At 33.2% G+C, this 19,997-nt stretch overlaps 6 protein-coding genes across 6 annotated transcripts; 3 read left to right on the top strand and 3 right to left on the bottom strand.

Annotated features, from left to right (window-relative positions):
• Positions 1 to 761: 761 nt before the first annotated feature.
• Positions 762 to 7,835, bottom strand: LOC149094938 (uncharacterized). Its single transcript, XM_089266152.1, has 2 exons — positions 6,224 to 7,835; positions 762 to 2,310 (listed from the first exon to the last, which is right to left on the bottom strand). The coding sequence occupies exons 1-2, from the start codon at positions 7,692 to 7,694 to the stop codon at positions 887 to 889; spliced, it is 2,895 nt and encodes a 964-aa protein (XP_089122278.1). The 5' UTR covers positions 7,695 to 7,835; the 3' UTR covers positions 762 to 886.
• Positions 3,896 to 5,781, bottom strand: shv (DnaJ heat shock protein family member shriveled). The gene is made up of 4 exons (XM_015928911.3): positions 5,534 to 5,781; positions 5,221 to 5,377; positions 4,976 to 5,070; positions 3,896 to 4,881 (listed from the first exon to the last, which is right to left on the bottom strand). The coding sequence occupies exons 1-4, from the start codon at positions 5,608 to 5,610 to the stop codon at positions 4,128 to 4,130; spliced, it is 1,083 nt and encodes a 360-aa protein (XP_015784397.1). The 5' UTR covers positions 5,611 to 5,781; the 3' UTR covers positions 3,896 to 4,127.
• Positions 7,836 to 8,569: 734 nt separating the features above from the next.
• Ahcy (adenosylhomocysteinase) lies at positions 8,570 to 10,153 on the top strand. Its single transcript, XM_015928484.3, has 2 exons — positions 8,570 to 9,838; positions 9,916 to 10,153. Exons 1-2 carry the CDS (start codon positions 8,669 to 8,671, stop codon positions 10,045 to 10,047), a joined length of 1,302 nt encoding a protein of 433 aa, XP_015783970.1. The 5' UTR covers positions 8,570 to 8,668; the 3' UTR covers positions 10,048 to 10,153.
• A 416-nt stretch (positions 10,154 to 10,569) lies between these two features.
• LOC149094937 (uncharacterized) lies at positions 10,570 to 12,269 on the top strand. The gene is made up of 2 exons (XM_089270032.1): positions 10,570 to 11,531; positions 11,610 to 12,269. The coding sequence occupies exons 1-2, from the start codon at positions 10,727 to 10,729 to the stop codon at positions 12,068 to 12,070; spliced, it is 1,266 nt and encodes a 421-aa protein (XP_089126158.1). The 5' UTR covers positions 10,570 to 10,726; the 3' UTR covers positions 12,071 to 12,269.
• Positions 12,270 to 12,348: 79 nt separating this feature from the next.
• LOC107361637 (glutamate receptor ionotropic, kainate 2) lies at positions 12,349 to 19,737 on the top strand. Its single transcript, XM_089270031.1, has 13 exons — positions 12,349 to 12,676; positions 12,742 to 12,888; positions 12,960 to 13,241; positions 16,283 to 16,470; positions 16,578 to 16,631; positions 16,698 to 16,859; positions 16,936 to 17,091; positions 17,164 to 17,268; positions 17,327 to 17,440; positions 17,497 to 18,074; positions 18,132 to 18,330; positions 18,408 to 18,926; positions 19,001 to 19,737. Exons 1-13 carry the CDS (start codon positions 12,592 to 12,594, stop codon positions 19,211 to 19,213), a joined length of 2,802 nt encoding a protein of 933 aa, XP_089126157.1. The 5' UTR covers positions 12,349 to 12,591; the 3' UTR covers positions 19,214 to 19,737.
• Positions 14,248 to 15,669, bottom strand: LOC107361643 (brachyurin-like). The gene is made up of 2 exons (XM_015928490.3): positions 15,180 to 15,669; positions 14,248 to 15,123 (listed from the first exon to the last, which is right to left on the bottom strand). The coding sequence occupies exons 1-2, from the start codon at positions 15,458 to 15,460 to the stop codon at positions 14,439 to 14,441; spliced, it is 966 nt and encodes a 321-aa protein (XP_015783976.1). The 5' UTR covers positions 15,461 to 15,669; the 3' UTR covers positions 14,248 to 14,438.
• Positions 19,738 to 19,997: the final 260 nt, after the last annotated feature.

The raw sequence follows: 19,997 nt of genomic DNA, 5'->3' as shown, positions 1-19,997 counted from the left end.
GCGTTTTCCGCCGCGTGTTAAGACACACTTCTCGATGTGGTTAAATCTAATGTACTACTAAGGTCAAGTAGTATTAATAATATTTTGATTAAATTGTATCGCAATTGGTAGTTAATTCATGAAATTATAACGCTTTCAATGAGTGACAATTTTTTGCTTTCCATCTTCAGAATCATCTTGATTACTGAATAACTCACAATGTTATTTAATCAAATTTTGCTTTTTTATTTATCATTTTTGATATTATCTTTTCGAATGATAATACTATAGGTAAGAATCATAACTCCCAGTAGGTATAGGCTCAGAATCTTAATATCATCATTGATATATACATTTCTTTATAGAGTAACTTTAGTCACTTTGCTGAATATTTTGCTGTTATTTTGAAGATTTTGTTTCTAGTACCAACCTTCAGATTATTCAGAACAATTGCAATTAATTAGTTTATCATTAATAAGGCTAAGCATAATTGTTAGATCGTTATATTAATTGTTTAGCTAATCATTGTGTGTGACAATCACTTGGTTGAACAAATTTTGAAAAAAGCGGATGTTTTAAGAATGAAATGATTGGACGATTCATTTGGCTTTATTTATCTCTAGATAATTTTGTTTGTTTAATCACAATACAAATTGAAGTTTATTATTATTCAGATTTAAGTTTCGATTTTTAGCTTTGATTAGCTTTAAAAATATAATTAAATTTAATCATTACTTTGGTGTCTATTTACTGTGAATTTAAGTTAACTTTGATATTTGGTTAAACAAAAGATTGATCTGGAAAAATATCTTTTTGGTAAGATGTAATATCTCCTTTTATGTTTGTTATTATTTGTTAATTTTAGTGACTTTAATGTATTTACATTTGTAATTTTGTAGATTGTACATTAAGTATGGATATGATTGGATTCCCAAATTGGCGATGATGAAGTCGAAGAGGAGGATGAAGTGGATGATGAAGATGATGTATCAATTATTTGGTGGTTTTGGAATGATCCGGTTGAAGGATGAAGTGGGATTCTTGGTGAACAATCTTTAGCTGATGTACCTTTTAAAATTTCAGTCATAAAAGTGATGTACATAACGGCTAACCTGAGAGTTTCTATTCGTGATAATCGTTTCTCATAAGCAAAAGTTGGAACCTTTTTCCTTAATCTATCAAAAGCCGTATTCAAATGAAACATTCGTCTTCTTTCACGGATATTTGCTGCTCGTCTTTGAGCCATTGTGGCAACCCTACGACGGGGTTTAGACGGTTTATGACTAGTGTTACTATTAGTATTTGCGCTGATTATTGTGTTATTGGAGCTGGAGCTGTTTGAGTTAACTGTAACCGGTAAAGCGCATTGTGGCGGACACTCATTGGTACAATTAACAGCATTCACTGGACACAAATTATTTGTTATTGTTGATGATGAAGACGTCGAGGGTGATAATGAAGAATCAGGTTGACTAGATATTTGAATAAAGTTACCTGTTAATGAAGTTGACGCTGATGGTGATGGGACTAGACAAGGACATTTACTTTTTGGACAAGAGGGTGCCATCGATGGACAATCATTGGTTGATGATGTTACTTGATGAGCTGTTGGTGAAGCTGACGAAGACGAACAATGATGATTAGGTGGATATGGAATGTAAAGATTATTATTTAATCCCATTTGGAATGAACTGACTGGATATGAATTGGATAGATTCAGATTCTGTTGCGGTTGGGATTGTGAATGTTGTAAATGGTTACGATGATGATTGTGAGGATGGTTAATTTGCTCATTTGTATTCCAATGGGAGTTGATTGAATCCGAAAAGTAACCATTGGAGAGATGGGAAGAACAATTTGATTGTGATCTAACAATTTCATTGTTGTGTAAATTTGTAAATGGTTGATACAATTGATCTGAAGTGATGTTCAATTGAGATGTTACTTTAGGAATTAAACGGACTAAAGGTTTAAGTTGGGGAGAAGCAGATGATAAAGTGCGACTTGATAAAGGTGATGAAGATGTAGATGATGATGAAGGTGAGGAAAGCGATGATGTTGGTGAGGAAGGTGATTTACTGTTGATTGTAATAACTGTTGATTTAGTTGGGTGACGTTGACGGACACGAACATTTGTGTTGTTTCTTTGGGCAGTTTGATTTGTTGGTGAAGAAGGCAAATGGGACGATGAAGATGATGGAGATGTTGATGCATATGAAGAGTTGGAAGATGAAGTTGATGTTGATGATGGAGATGATGATAGGATAAAATTCATGTTTCCTGTAATGTGAATATTATTGAAGAGTTCAGTTTTAACCATAATTATTGTGACTTATGATTCCAGTTTTGCTTCACTTTTTGATCACTTATGTTGTACATTGATGTATATATTTATAATTGATGAAGTTAAAAGTCAATGAAACTGAAATTGATTAAACATTAGTTGACTTTTCTTGTTACCTTTTTATTTTAATTGACTATTTGTACTGTTGAATGAAGCGTGAAAATACACAGAGAAACAAAAATTGACATCAATTGGATATTATTTTTGTTCACATTTATATCAATCGAGGATACATTATAAAATAAATCCATACATTTATGAAACTGTATATAAATTGATGTGAATCAAGTTGAGCATTAACTGATTTGATTAACACACAGTTGATTTAAGGAGGCAAAATACCTTGACTGAATGTCTTGGCAAATAAACCAAACTGAAGGTAACAGCAAGCAAAGATTTGAAAACAAATAATTTCAACTCTATAGCTTAGATCTTGTTATTTTATTAACTAATGAGCTAGTAAATTAGCTGACTAATTGATTGATATTGATGTATAAGTATTTAGAAGCACAGTTAAATAATTGAAAACAATTTGTTGAAAGACTGGATAAAATGGAGTGAGATTATCCTGCAAGGTTGAAGTCAATCCTTAAACAAAAATCAATCTCAAGTGATGTTGACCGGAGTTTATTTCCGTTCACCATCAAAGATCACAAATCTCTCTTCACCATCATCCTCATCCCCATCTTTATCTTCATCCTCATCGTCACCCCCATCATCATTGGCTCTCTCCTTCTTTAACAACCTCCTTTCCACCCTCTTTAACATATGCTTTGCTTCTCAATGGTAAAACGTTTTTCCCTTTGAAACATTGGTTACATTGGTATTAATATATGCTTGATATGAAGCTAAAGATTGAAAAAGATGACGATAAAGATGATGAAGAATGATGATAAAGATGAAGGTGAGGATGAAAGTGATTCCAAAAGACTCCGCCTTTTAATCATTTGCTTCCGAGATGGAGATTGCTTTTAATAAAGCGATTATGTCTTTTATTTTGTTCACATTTTATTAATATTTAAGCTTTCATTTTCTTGTGGTTCTGAGCTTATTGCGATTCCCTTTCTATCTCTTCCTCCATCATCATCATTATCTGCAAGATTGAGCTATTAGTTGATGATATTTTACTGTCTTCCTCATAATCATTCACCTCGTTATCCTTTTTTCCCCTGCTTATTTTTTTCCGATCAATGAAATGTTCACTCAGTCAAACATGTTAAGCTTTTCAGTCTCACCTTGATAATATCACTGTTAACCAATAGTAAACTGAATTACTCCTTGATTCGCCATTGAATCTGTTTCAACGCCCATTCAAATAGGATGAACATGCGCTTCCAACAAAGCTTTAAATGCTGAAATCATTGAAATCAGTTGTATTACTTCACTGATTCAGTTGAACATCTTTTTATTTCTGCTGATTTCCTAAACTTGTATTAATGTCTCTGTTATCTAAATCAACACTTAAACTTGTTACGTCTTCGAAATGCTTTGCTGTTAAAAATTAGATTGGATCACAATCTGCTAATAACCTGTAAATATTTTTATCTTCTACTAGAAATTAATGGATTAAACTTTTCTGGCAATTCATCGAATGGATTTAATTATAAACTCAAATAAATAATAAACAAATAGTTAATCAAATTTGAATTGTTCTCCTCGAAAACTTACTTTTCTAGTTATTATTTGGATACAAAATTGGTTAAAATTGTAAAAATTTTAAGAGTATATTCACAGTTTTACTTTAAAGTGAGAATCAAAATGCAATTATTTTAGATTTTTTTGTAAAATTTTTAATTGTGTGAAATTAATATCCTCGTAAACCATTATAAGCTTTGGTTTTGGAAGGCTCTTGAAGTAATGCTTTGATCTGATTTCTCTGTTCTTCAGTTAATTCACCTTTAGGAAAATCAACATCAAAAGTTATAAAAAGTGTTCCGTGGGAAAGATTGTTTTCATAATTTGGCATTCCTTCATTAGGTTTTCTCATTCTAGCCCCTGGCCAGGTTATCTTGTCGCGTTTTACGTTGATTTTGTGACCATCAAGATGAGGTATTGTCATTTCAAAACCAATTAATGCGTCAGTAAGAGAAATTGTAACATTAGTGTACAAATCGTCGCCTCTTCTCTCAAAAATCGGATGTGGAGAGGTTCTCACTTTTATCACTAAATCACCGGGATCACCATCAATATGAGGTTCTCCTTCTCCTCTTATACGTTGTTCTTGGCCGTCTTTCATACCAGGTTCAATTTCAATTTCTAAAAGTTTTTCTTCATTGACTAATTCTTGGTTAGGGCACTCATCACAGACTGATTGTTGCATCATTTGGAATCGTCCAGGTCCCAGTTGGCGGGTTACCATTTCTTGTCTACAATTGCATTTACGGGTACCACTTGTTTGTTTGAAGACAACTTTGTTTCTGACAAGTTCAACAAAATTACCAGAATACAGCTCTTCAAGAGTCACCCATAAATCGATTATAACATCACCACCTTTCGGCGTTTCTCTTTCTTCTCTATTGTCTTGTCCAAAAAATGAAAAACCGAAATCACCAAAAAAACTGTCATTATGCAAAATAAATAAAATTTAGATTAGAAATTCTGTTATGATCGTAATCTTACGAATCCAAACAAAGATAAAGAAAATTAAATTACCTTGAAAATGGATCGCTACCTCCAAAAGAATCCCTGTTTAAACCTTCTTCTCCATGCCTATCATATGTTTTTCGTTTATCGGCGTCTGATAAAACCTGAAGAAAAAAGGCTTTCATTAAAACTTAAATTAACAAATTATGTTGAGCACTAATGCCAATTTCTAATCTTGAATAGCGTGGCAGTAACTATGAAATTTCAGTTTTCATAAATCAATATACACAATTATGTATTGCTTGTGTTTTTACCTCATATGCCGCTGCTAAATCTTGGAATTTTTCTTGAGCTTTTGGATCATCTTTATTTCTATCAGGATGCATTTCTTTGGCGAGTTTTCGATAAGCTTTTTTAATTTGATTTAGGTTAGCATTCTTAGCTACCCCCAAGATTTGATAAAAATCTCTCCTGCAAAAACAAAAACAAAACCAAATTAGAATGGGTTTAGTTTGATATGAAATTTCAAACATCATCAAAAACATTTAAGTTAATTGTTAAACTTTGAAAAAACGAGAAATAAGTGATAAAAAAATAAACAATAAAATGTTTCTTTAGTTAACTTACCCGGCTAATGATTCAAAAATAAATACAAATATAAAAACAATAACAGGAATCCATTCCGGAGATAAGGTTAGCCTCATGGCAATTATTTGACAATTTCAAAAATTTACTAGATTGACACTCAATAAATAAATAAAATTTGATTAACTAAACAAACAGGTCAATTTCATATAAATAATTACAATTAACTTAATTGTCAAATGAGCAGCTTAAAGTGACGAGTATTAGCTTAAGCTTAGTAAGCATAAGCAACTCTGTTTATTGCAGGTTTCCAGTGTTTTAGCCAAGATGGCTGAGTGACTGTGTACACCCCCTGGTTGCCAGGCAAAGCTCGACGAGCGAATTTTAAATATTAACATCTATGTGGATGAATTTAATTGTATTATTATTGGTTAATTACATTTATATTTTGGTCAAGTTGTTTCTTTTAGGTCATTTCTTCTCCCAATCAGGTCACAGCCATGTTTTTATCCACTGTCACTCAAGGATGAGTTGTTGCTAGAAAGGTTGGTTCTTGAATTGGCAACATTCACGTTTGGTGCATTTATATTTCACAAGTTTGGTTAGTTGAATTTGTGTGTATTTGATCACAACTGTACAAGTTAGTTTACAAAATATTTATATGAATGGCACCATTAATACAAATGAAATCTCTGTACAAAAAATTGAAAATCAAAATTATGGGGAAAATTTAGTGACGATGACTTTTCGTTCTGCTCCTTGATTCATCTCGGCGTTCTCCCTTTTCCCTATCTTTGTCCCTTCGATCTTTTCTTTGGTATCTATCTTCATCGTAATCCATCTTTCGACTTTTATCATTACTTCTGTGACCAGAACGATCTTTCTCGTGGTGATCATTACCATAACGATCATCTCTAGGACCATACTTTGTAGGTCGATCCTCACCATAATGATCCTTTGAATGGCGATCTTCATCATCATTTCTTTCCCGGCGTTTTTCTCTTTCTCTTTCTCTGCCCCTATCTCTATCTCTATCTGTATCTCTGTCTCGGTTTCGGTTGCGATCTCGATCTCTCTCTCTTTCTCGATCTCTTTCTCTATACCGATCTCTGTCCCTATCCCTTTCTCTATCCCTATCTCTGTCTCTATCACCGTCTCTGTCTCTATCTCTATTTCTTTCTTTCTCGTCTCTACCTCTGTTTCTGGGAAATTCATCACTTCTTTTAGCTCTTGGCTCATGAACATTTTGAAGATCAGATTTACGTTTCCATTTGAACTTAGCGACAGACTGACTGAAATCCACATGAATTCTTCTGTCGTCGATAACAACATTATCCATTTTGAAATATGCTTGTTCACAGTCTTTTACATTTTCAAATTCAATGAAAGCGTATTGTAACGAATCACCAGTTTTATAGTCTCTTATTACTTCACATTCTTTGATTGGTCCAAATCGGCGGAAAATCATAGACAAATCTTCTTCATTTGTGACAGGATTCAATTTGCAAACAAATAACACATTATCAGGTGGTTTAACATCTTCAGAAGGTAGGTCTCCAATCATTTCTAAGATTGTTGCGGCAGCTTTACTTTCTTGCTCTTTCGGGTCTAATTCGGGTTTCTCATCAATATTATGAGCAATGCACATTCGGCTTATCAACTCTTCCGATGGTTCAGGTGAATTGTCAGGATATTTTCCAATCAAATCAGGAGGGTCGTCAAAGGGATCTTCAAGTATCACAGTATGGGTGATGATAATGTCAGAGAAGAACAACTCATTCATTCGATTAAGTGTATCTAATCCTTCTACAACATACCCAAAAACTGTATGTATTCCATCAAGATAGTCCAAATCTTCTCTTAATGTGATAAAAAACTGGGAACCATGCATGTCATCACCATTATTGACCATTGATACTGTACCTAGTCGAGTATGATTAACTTTAGGAACAACTTCACGTGCGAAAAATTTTGACTTCTCATTTTCATAGTTAATAAAGTAAAACACTGAATGACCACCTTCACCAGTACCAGTTGGATCACCAGTTTGAGCAATAAAATCCTTTTCTAATCTATGAAATCCACAAAAATTATAAAATTTCATTTTGCATAATTTCAAGAAATTGTAACAACATTTGGGGCGCTCTTGAATCAACAAATCAATAGTGATATCACCGACACTTGTTTCAATGAGGACAGACATTTCGGAGAGTTACAAAATAATATCACAATGAAAAAGATATGAAAGACAATCCAGTAATTGAAAAATCAAAACACGGACTGAATGACTGTTTGAATTAATTGCAATGAAATTCAATGTTTATTATTTTTCCAAACTGCTTGAGCTTACACATGGACGCCTTTGTTATTAGTTTTAGCGGGTTATTCGAATCTATCAGCATAATGGGAGAATCAAAATTTTAAACGAAAAGCAATTATTTCCAAAATCAGTTTCTTTAAAATTTATATGTATCAATGAAATCAATTAATTCAGATCTTTTTTCTAACTAATCTAAAACTCTTAAAAATCTAACTCTTCATACCAGGAAAACCTTTCTCAATTTAAGTTTGGTTTAGATAAGATTTACAGCTATGTTTTCTCGAGTGTTTTGATGGATTCGTAAAAGCAATTTATTTCAAGGAGAATAAGATCGAATAGTAAGAATTTGAGTTTTTTCTTTCTGTGATCACATTTTAATTAACAAATACGTTAAGTTATGTAGTCAATTACAATGTAAATTGCATGGAGCCAATTTGTGAACTTCCTTTCTCGCTAATTGAACAGTTATTTTAGTCAACTATCTTTTTTCAAATCAATTATAGATTTATTGAACGAAAAGTATGATTTTTGTGAATGAATACTTGAAAAAAGGACAAATCTAATGATTAGATAATTGTCAGAATAAATTGCAAGAAACAGTTTAGATTTCTAGGATTTTTTAAGTGAAAATATGAACTGTTTCTCCCTCTAGATGGAGCAAACAGATGGAGTACTTATCTTGCACTGGATCAAAGCTCCTCTTTGCTTACATGTGAGTAAAAAATTCCGTTTTTCTTGCATTTATATCACAAATATTTCAGCATTTAGCTAAGTCTATTACCTGGTCTCGCCACGTCCTCATCTAAAACTTGTTCAACATAGTTTTCTAGTACACCCGTTGTCTACCCTCGTTAATCATGACTAAACCAGCTTATAAAGTCGCTGACATTAATCTTGCCAATTTTGGACGTGAGGAGATCACTTTGGCCGAAAATGAAATGCCAGGTTTGATGTCTTTACGGCAAAAGTATGGTCCATCCAAACCTTTAAAAGGAGCTCGAATTGCTGGTTGTCTTCACATGACCATCCAAACTGCCGTTTTAATCGAGACACTCATTGATTTAGGTGCTGAAGTACAATGGTCATCATGTAATATTTACAGTACTCAAGATCATGCTGCAGCTGCCATGGCTAAACGTGGTGTTGCTGTGTATGCTTGGAAAGGCGAGACTGAAGAAGAGTACTTATGGTGCATTGAGCAAACCATTTTCTGGCCTGATGGTAAACCTCTCAACATGATTCTTGATGATGGAGGTGATTTGACCAATCATATTCATGAGAAATACCCTCAACTTTTATCTGGAATTAAGGGTATATCTGAGGAGACAACCACAGGTGTACATAACTTGAACAGAATGTTGAAGAAAGGTCTTCTCAAATGTCCAGCTTTTAACGTTAATGATTCCGTTACTAAATCCAAATTCGACAATCTTTACGGATGTCGTGAATCTTTAAGTGATGGAATTAAAAGAGCTACTGATGTTATGATTGCTGGTAAAACTTGTGTAGTCGCAGGTTTCGGTGATGTAGGTAAAGGTTCAGCCCAATCATTACGAGCTTTCGGTGCACGAGTTATTGTTACTGAAATTGATCCAATCAATGCTTTACAAGCTGCAATGGAAGGATACGAAGTCACCACCATGGAAGAAGCCGCTCCACGATCGTCTATCTTTGTTACAACTACTGGTTGTAAAGACATCATTAGAGGAGAACATTTCGAAGTTATGCCAGATTACTCAATCGTTTGTAATATTGGTCACTTCGATATTGAAATTGATGTTAAATGGCTTGAAGCCAATGCTGTAGAGAAAGTCAATATCAAACCTCAAGTTGATCGTTACACCCTTAAAAATGGTCGCCATATCATTTTGCTTGCCGCTGGAAGACTTGTTAACCTTGGTTGTGCTACCGGACACCCTAGTTTTGTAATGAGTAACTCATTCTCTAATCAGGTTCTTGCTCAAATTGAATTATGGACTGCTCCTGATGGAAAATATCCGGTTGGTGTATATATTTTGCCCAAAAAAGTGAGTAATATTAACTTTCTTTGTCTTTGTGAACTCATTTTTTCATTTTTACTAACTTTTTCATCTTCTTTTTTCAGCTTGACGAAGAAGTAGCTGCTCTGCACCTGCCACATCTTGGTGTTAAATTGACTAAGCTTACTAAAGCACAAGCTGAATACCTTGGTCTTCCTGAGGATGGACCTTATAAACCAGATTTATACCGATACTGATTGATTTCATTTGTATTTTGCTACTCAATCTTCCCTTAGTAACTGGAGAACTTCAAGTTTCAACTGATTAATAATGCTAATTAAAATTATGATATGATATGAGCAACTATACATTTGCCAAGAGTCATTTATGAATTTCTCAAATATAAATGAGTGCACCGAGAGAGGTTTATCTTGATCAATTAACTGATCTTCTATGCGATTATAAACGCAAGGTCTTCTGTTTGACGGTTTAGAAAGGCAAAAAATGGTTCGAGTAATCAGATTTATATCAAGATAAAATGACTTGAATAATGGTTTAAGATAAGATTTGATTACTTGAAATATAACAATTTCAATGATAGTAAAAAAATATACAAAGATATTTATGAATATTTCGAAGCTTTTTTTGCATAGAGGAAAATTTTATTAGGCTTACATTTTTCAAATATTCAAAGTTCAAGAGCAATAAACTAATTACTAATTACAAAGACTCTTAAAAGTTTTTCTAGACTAGAACGAGTTGAAACAATCATTGAGGTTTCTCATGACGAATATAGATGGCAGAAATTATTAAACATATGTTGAAAACGAGGAAAGTGTTTTTGTTTTATTCTGGTGTTAATTTTATTGTAATTTGGTGTTTAATTCACTATTAGTTGTCCTCCTTGAACTCCTTGATTAGATAACCAACTTGAAGATGAGTAAAATTAAACGGCCATGCAGTTCGGATCTCGAGAATAATCCCCCCAAAGACAGTCGTGTGAACCACATAAAAAATTTAAGATGTCGTGATCTAATAACTGATTTAAATATCAATGAAACAAAATTAAATCTAGCTTCTGAAAATCTTCACGTTTCTAGATTAACCCCGGCGATGTTCACGGCAATCCTAAACAGTGGTCAACATTTAAAGTATCTACAATTTGAAAGTGTTTCAGATGATTTTTGTGATGCCTTTCCTTTAGAACCTGATAATTATTTTAAAGACCACAACTTGATTGTAAAATTAATCGAGTTGAAAATTTTAATTTGTCCACATAACATAAAAGAATCCGTTTTGTCAATTTTATTAGCTCACTGTCCATCATTGGAGACTCTTGTGATTTGTTTTGCTCCTGAAGGCCATGCTAATCGTGGAATCACCGGAAAATGTTTCCAATATTTGGGAAATAATATCAAACATTTAATCTTCGGAAATTTAAACATTAATCAAACAACTATCCACAATCTTCTTAACTCTAATGGCCGTTCAGTACAGGAAATAGAGATATTATTTCCGATAGTAGACCAAACATTTGCCAGAGTTTTTGAGCTTACAAATCTTCGTAAATTAACATTCAAGGCTTGTAAGACTGATTTCATGCAGATAAGAAATTTATCAAAATTAACAAATCTTGAATCTCTTCAAGTTGAAAGACTGGACTTTTGCAATGACACCTTGGAAGACTTATTTACTCCAGTATTTGAAAACTGTAATAAACTAAAGGAATTTAAAGTCTCAGGTAATTTTCTTGTTTCCTTGTAATTTTTCAATTTATTCATTTTTAACACAATTCTTTATTTTCTCATTCTTTTATTAGGTGTGTTTAAATGGTATTCAAATGAACTACTGGAAATCATTGCCAAGAATAATTTAAAGTTAACTCACTTGCATATTTATCCAAATATGTTCAAAAAGCGCTTGAATCCCATCAACAAAATAGAGATTAGTAAATCTATTGGTGCTTTAACCTCAATGGTAAACATTCAAAGTCTCGCCTTGCCTTATTCCGATTTGGATGATCAACATTTGCAATCATTGCTATTAAATTGTCCATCTTTGACTACAATTGATCTAAGTTATTGTAAAAAAATAACTTCAACGGAATGTATCATATCTGCCGCTGAGAAAAATCCTGATCGCAATTACCAAATGTATCTTTTTGAAACCAAGATTCAATCAATACCAGTATTACCAGGCAATCTTAAATTGTGTATTTGTGATCTTAGACAATTTGATCTTTTACCTTTAATCATACAATCTTTTTACGACTTAATCTGAATGGACAAATTGACAATGTCTTTTCGACCACCAATCCTAACAAATATCATTCCTTTTTTATGTCACTTCATTTCGATATCTTGTAAATATTCAGTGAAATTGTAAAACTTATTATTGGTTATTTTATTACTAAATCCATCGACAATTTGTGAATCAAAATTAAACTAAATAAAAACTTAATGATTTTTTGATGCAAAAAGCAACTCGTGATAATTTGGTTCTGGCAATTCGCCAAAAACAGTCTAAAGCCTAAAATAATCATCATTACCATTCTTCTGTTGCTTTTTCTTGTCATTTTGCTCAAACAGGGTCAAATGCATATCAATTTATTCAGTGTTTATCCTCTTGATACTATAAATTTTTAATTTTAATAGTGCGAAATTAAGATCTCTCAATGTATAATAATCAAGTTAAATGTCAAATCTTGTAATGATTAAATTTTCCTGTGATTGTGCATCAATTTCATTCTGACTTCTTTGTTTAGTTTGTGTTTCTCATATTGAGCTTCATTTTCACACAAAATGCATAATGTTTTACTCATCGCTTTCATCTTTGTAAATGTCATTCATCAAACAATTCCTGGTTTACCAGAAACTATCAAAATCGGTAATACTATCACATTAGTTTATGTTAAATCATTATTAACCAGCTTGATTTATATTCAACTACAGGTGCAATTATTAAGCCTGGCGAGGAGGATTTAGAGTTGGCGTTTAAACACGCTGTATGGATCAATAACATTGCTCTTCAAGGCTCAAAGATTGAAGCTCATATTGAAAATGTTGACCTTAGTGATAGTTTAAGCACAGCTCATGCAGGTAAGTAAATTGTTTGTTTTCCGAGAGATGTTGTCAATTTAATCATTTTGGTTTAAATGTTATTATTTTAGCCTGCCGTCTATTAGACTCGGGTGTTTGGGCCATTGTTTATCCCTATTCTGGAGTAAATGTTTGGATTATCAAATCAATAACTGATAGACTTGGGGTTCCTTTGCTTCACACTGCACCAGACTATCCATACATGATTAAATCATTTGTCCATCAGCCTTACAAGCCCAACTATACCATCTCGCTTTATCCAGATCTAAAAAAAATAAACAAAGCCGTCTTTGATTATGTTGACTATAACCGGGAATGGAGATCGTTCAGCCTGATTTTTGACTCACATGAAAGTAGGTTCATTTTATGATAACTTTATAGCACTTTATTAACTTTATTTTGGTTGTTACTAAAAGACGCAATTTTTACATTGAAACACAAATTGACAAAAATTAATTTCTGTCAAATTTAGAGTTTGTTAGTCTGTAGTGACATAAGAACTGAGTCCATTTGTGCGATTCAAAAACTTCTATGATGGCCAGTTTTCGAGAAAATCGAGGTCAAATTTGAAACTTCGATTGCTTTTCGTGTAATTACGGAAGCAGATTTCTTCATGAAAACTCATTTTCTTATGTAACTTTCGATGATCAACCAGAAAATGTACTTATTTTGAGAAATACAACTTTTCTTTTTCTGTAAACCGATTAGTTGGATTTTCAGTTGAATCGGTCGCTTTCTATGTCCGAAAGAGTTAGCGAGGTGAAACTTGTCATTCGTCTCACATCATGAATTGAATACTTTTTTCAATTTATGATAGTTTTACTGATTTCGGTCATTAATCTAAAAACTTTGAGCCTCGATATTTTTACCCAGGTTGATTGAAGTTGATAATATAAATATAAAATTTAAATGTAAATTCACAGAAATTAGACATATAATATAACATTTCCAAGCTGTTAAACAGTTTAATCAAGAAAATTAGCTCATTGATCAAATCTAATCTCAGTTACTGTTAGTTGTTTCGTCTCAAGTTTCGTTCGTCATCATCATTTCAGTTTCCAATTCAGTACTGGTCTATGTTAATAAGAAGAAAGTGTCGGTATAAATGCTTGGAGATCATAAGCTGTTGGGCCTTAGATGTGAAATTCGGATAGTTATAATGATCATTATAAAACAACATCATCATCATTGAAAAACAAACATTTATTTTCATGGATTTTTGTGTTCGCTTAAAGTGCAATCTGGATTGAAATTAAAGACTTGATTAACTTTTTTGATCAATAGTTGACTTTAGTGAATTATAAAATGGCATTTAATAAGTCTGCATAGTCAATTGAATGATTTGATATAATATGCTGCTTAATCGCCAACAAAACAAGTAATTATATTGTTAACACTTTCAAGTATATTTTTGGACACAAATAACAAAAAAAACGCATATATTGTAACAAATTGTTAATTGATTCATAAAATTGTTAATTGAAACAATTTTATGAATCCATTTGAATTTTCTTCTCTTGAATTCAATCTTCAAAAGGTAAACAAAATTTTTAATGTTTGAATGGTACAATGATATTCAAATCGGTCATTCCATTGGTCATGTTTGAATCCGATTTAGAATCCATTGAACGTTTAACATATTGAATTTGATCAGATTTCAATTCATCACGATTCAATGCTAACATTGATGAAGCAATGAATTGCAAATGCGAAAAAACATTAACAAGATTGGAGATTGAATAGCGGCCACAGGGAGGATATGCACTAGCTATTACTCCAACTACATAATTTATATTGTTTAATGTGTAAATTAAAGGTCCACCCGAGTCACCAATACATACAGATGATACGATAGCATTAGCAACACAAAGATTGAAACCTGGAACGTATTCTTGAACATTGTTTGCAGCCCCACACGCTATATCAGGAAGTATAAACACACCTGTTTGACGCAAGGTCACTGGCCATATACCAACTTCCGTCATACCGAGGCCAATCATAGTAAGTGGTACGCACAAAGGAGGTGGAGTGACGGGTAGGGCAATAGTCGCTCCACTCCGAGGATCAGGATGGTCCAATAGTAAAACAGCGATGTCATGTTGAATTTTTACTTCACTATGTCCATACCCTGGGTGGATCACATAAGACGCAATTCCGTAGGTTACATCGTGCACATCAATGAATCCTAAATTTCGAGTGTTGGGCATAACGCGATATTTGAAAACCATTGAGGCACTGAGAAATGCAACAAGATCTTTAAGGATACATTCGGTTAATCATTTAAAGCTTACTTTTGAACACAATGAGCTGCTGTTAGTACGATTCTCCTTGTCAACAATGATCCACCACAATGTTGCCTGTATCCCGTTGGGTCTTCTGGATCTGGCTCTTGAATAGAAACAAAGTAAGGATATGCACCAGGTTCGAGAACGAAGAGGCTGTTAGAAATTCTTTCGAGTTGTTCTGTTGGATCCTCGATGTCTGTTGATGATACAAAATGTGAATATAAAAACATCAACGAAGCTGTGTAGCAAATCATTATGACGGTTTTGTTGAAATTGTAAACACTCATCTTTTACGATTTAAATACTCCCAAGATAAAAAATATATCCTGTAAATGATCTGAGTCTTAATCGAAGTCTAAACTATAATAAAATTAACAGGGAAAACAGATTTCTCCATTTATTAATGCTGAAACAGTTGACTTTAAAAAGTCACAACCATCTTCACAGGTAAATTGATGGTGGTAATATAAATTTTATATTCAGATGTAAATTCACAGAAATTAGATGTTATAATATTTCCAAGCTGTTGCACAATTTTATCAAGGAAACAGGTTCAGTTGATCAAATCTAATTTCAGTTACTGTTAGTTGTTTGGTTTCAAGTTTCATTAATTTTGTCAGTAAATTTGTCCGATTCAGCCCCGGTCCATGGTCGGTATAGTAACCAACCCCAAAAGGCGATCGGTTTAACTGAAAATCGAACTGATCTGTTTTACAAAATGTTTGTTTTTGTGTATACTGTCAAACCTCCAATAATGTCACTTCGTGGGATTAGCGTTTTGGCTATTTTTACATAATTTCTAGGTGGAATAGCCTTTTTACGAATTTTATTTAACAAAAAAATTAATTTTTAATTTAATTTTGTGATTTTTGATGTTTAATTGGGAAATTCCTATAATATACCCAATTAAAATCGTTGTTGAAGTCCTCGTAAAATTTATTTAATTAAAAAACTGAATTAACTAAATTGTTTAATTTCGTTGCCATGGGTCTGTGACATTTTGAGAGTGTGACATTATCGGAGGTTTGACAGTAATTGTGTCTTTGCAGTAACTTTATATAAATTTGATATCACTTTACTAACGTTATTTTGTTTCAATTTTCATGCAGATTTAATTAAGATTAAAGATTCATTGGCCATGTCTACATATGATACAGATTTACAAATAAAAATACGAGAATTCAAATTCGCTCGCAGTGATCCACCCGAAACATTGTTTAAAAGCATCATGAAAAGACGCGATTCCAATTTCATTGTCAGCGTTGACAAAGAAAATTATCCTACGATTTTGGAAAAGGTTTGCCCTCAATAATTTCATTTACATTCAATAATCAATATTTTTTAACCAAACATTTAACTTATTTAAATCTAACATTCAATTGATTCTATCCAACACTATTCTAGCTGAGGACCTTTTCCTTGGTCGATTTTTACTGCAGTTATCTTTTTTATGATTTGGTGAGTAGTTTTTCGTTGTACCTTTTTCATTGCGCTATAATTTGTTAATTGTTTCGTTTCTTTTAGGATTTACAATTTTGGAATCTAAGTGCTCCTGATTTGATTGCTTTTAACATAACTGGATTTAGAATGTTCAATCCTTTTGATGAAAGAATCAAAATACGTTATAATGCTCAAGAGTGGAAGACTGGTCGATATGAAGCATCATCAGAAAATGTTAGACTAACAGTAAGTATTATTAGTTAGTATCAATAGTTAGTTGTGTTAATTAACAATATTGACACTAATTTTTACTCAAATATAGCTTGACTTGGCTTTGGTTTATGACGCTGTAGCCCTTTTCACTCGATCTCTTATTGGTCTGTCTGAACTAACCGATCAATTAAACGGTCCTTCAGTCTCTTGCAGTCTCAACGATACTTGGGTCTTGGGCAAACCTTTACTTAATCAAATGAAAAAGGTAAATATTTCTCATTCCATATCAAACCGAATTACTTCTAAATATTCACTTAATTTCTTTATTAATTGATAGGTTGGTGTAACTGGATTAACTGGTCATCTAATCTTTGATGATGAAGGTCTACGAGAAAAGATTGTTTTATCCATAATCCGACTCAAGGAAGGCCAATGGTCTGAGGTTAGTTTGCCTTGTGATTTTATTTCGACTCTTATTCATTATTTTTTGTCATTTTTAGATAGGCTCATGGAACTCGGATTCAGGAGTCAATATAACATCCGAAGTACAAGCTGAAGAGAAAAGTGCAATCGACTATTTGAAAACAACAAAATTGAAGTTAATTGTTGTCGAGGTAAATTGGCTTATAACGCATTTAAATGTATATTTAGATTTTGCCTTTTCTTTCAGAATGTTCCTTATGTAATGAAAAAGCCTGATTACGCCAATTTGACGGGCGATGAGTTTGATAAGTATGAAGGTTTCTGTATTGACTTGTTACGTCAAATCCAAGAGGAACTCGGTATTTCAGGATATGATTTGACCATTTATCCTGGTAAAAGTTATGGAAGTAAAGATAAAAAGAACGGAACTTGGTCTGGATTGATTGGTGAAATGTTGGAAAAGAATCATGATCTGGCTACAACCGATCTTACAATTACTCATGAAAGACAAACTGGAGTTGATTTTACAATTCCCTTCATCACTTTGGGCATCTCTATTTTATACAGTAAACCCGCAGCTGCTCCATTAAATTTATGGGCCTTTCTCGACCCTTTCTCGCTCGAGGTTTGGTTGTATGTAGCAACCGCATTTATTGGCGTTAGTCTACTAATGTACATAGTTGCTCGCATCAGTCCTTATGAATGGCTCAATGATCATCCATGTGACGATGAACCAGAAGAACTGACAACCCAATTTTCAATAGGCAACTGTTTATGGTTCAGTTTGGGGTCTATTATGCAGCAAGGTTCTGACTTGGCACCAAAGTAAGTCACAAATCAATTTTGTTTTCATTTGTTTCATGAGTTTCATTTCAATTTTAGATCAATATCAACTCGAGTCATGGCATCAGCTTGGTCATTTTTCACATTGATAATGGTCTCATCTTATACTGCTAACCTAGCTGCTTTCCTGACTGTCGCTAGAATGGACGCTCCAATAGAGAACGCTGAAGGCCTAGCAATGCAGTCAAAGGTTGCTTACGGTTGCTCCAAAGCAGGATCAACAAGAAAATTTTTCCAAGTAAATAATCCAAGTTGAATGTAACTTTAATCACTCTCCTTAATTTGTATTTGTTTGTGTTTATTTTTCAAATCTAGAATTCGACTTATACAATTTACCAGCGAATGTACGCTTACATGGAATCAGCTGAACCTCCTGTTTATGCGGAAAGTAATTCTGATGGTGTCAGGCGAGTTCTCAAAGGAAACTATGCTTTTCTCATGGAATCACTTTCCATTTTGTACAATGTCAATAGATATTGTAATTTAACCCAAGTGGGTGATTTACTTGACCAAAAAGGATATGGAATTGCCATGAGGCCAGGATCACCGTTTCGGACAATATTTTCAAATGAGATTCTTAGGCTTCAAGAACAGGGTCGCATTGATGCGCTCAGAAAGACTTGGTTTGAAGACTATCCAACCGAGATCAGAGCTCTTGAAAATCCAGAGGAAGCCGCCTGTCCACCAGAGATTCTTGATGAAGAAACAAGTGCTTTGGACGTTGCCAATGTTGGTGGTGTTTTCATTGTCCTTCTTTGTGGCATAGCCATTGGTACGATGTTTGTAATCATTGAGTTTGTTTGGAAGGCCAAGAAGGTCTCTCGTCATGAAAGAGTAAGTTGTATTTGTTTATCATTTTTAACTGACGATTTTGGGTGAATTTACTCTTTATTATTTCTGGTTGATAGGAACATACGATCCGAATGATGACTAGAACACTTTGCGACATTTGTAGAGGAAGAAATACTTCGGCTCACAATTGGCGTAAAAAATCAACTTCAGATGGAACCCAAAGTATAAGCACGGAAACGGCATCGCGTAATAATCGTGTCAACGGAGTCAGTAGACAGCAATCAAGGGTTATGTTGGATCCCAATGCTAGACAAATTGATGATCTTTAATTGTTAACCATATCAATAACAGCAGTCATTGATAAGGAAATAGAGTGACTAGGAAAATATCAATGAAAAGAAGCTCTTCTAAAGATGTTCAACATCATCTCAACTGTCAATTGCTACTCAAGTTTTTAATTATTTTGTAGTAAAATGGTTGTTTCATGTTTCTATCAGCATATTGGTGTTCCTGGTCAATCCTCATCAAAGTATTTGTTATGTTGACAAATGTAATACTTGACCTCTTTACAACTCATCATGAATCCAATTTCACTTTCAACCAACACTTTTTCACCCACCTTCATCATCTTCCTTTTTCTTCTTCCTCCTTTTTACATGTTCATTTGCATGCCTTGTAGGTTAAATTATTTGATAGTCAACATTTTCAATTGTATCGACATTTATTGAAAATTATCCCATGTAAGCTTGTGCTGCAGCCATGAAAATGAAACTCTGCGTGACTCAACAGCTTCCAACTGACAAATCTTGAAATAAATGGATTCATCATCCAACCATCTTGGGTTAAATGAAAAGAGCTGAATAATTTTAATCAAAATTGTCTTATATTTTTGAAGGTTCAATTTACTCAAGAAAAAACTGAGTTTAGTTTGAAATGTTTCAATATTGTCAAGTTTCATTTTATAGAGTAAATTTATTCCCGATAAACACAACGATTATTATTTCAGGAAATTTTCAGAAATGAAATTACGCAGGCTTTACGGCTTTTACGGTTTGGAAGTTTATTTTACTTGAAGCATTGAAACACTTGATACTCTGTAGACAATGTTAGATT

The sequence above is a fragment of the Tetranychus urticae genome, chromosome 1, assembly GCF_039701765.1.
Source record: "Tetranychus urticae isolate SD_2017Ah chromosome 1, NJAU_TeUrti_SD_1.0, whole genome shotgun sequence".
Classification (NCBI taxonomy): Eukaryota; Metazoa; Arthropoda; class Arachnida; order Trombidiformes; family Tetranychidae; genus Tetranychus; species Tetranychus urticae.
Note: the sequence above shows the minus strand (reverse complement) of the source record. Positions and strands in the feature narration are given on the sequence as shown.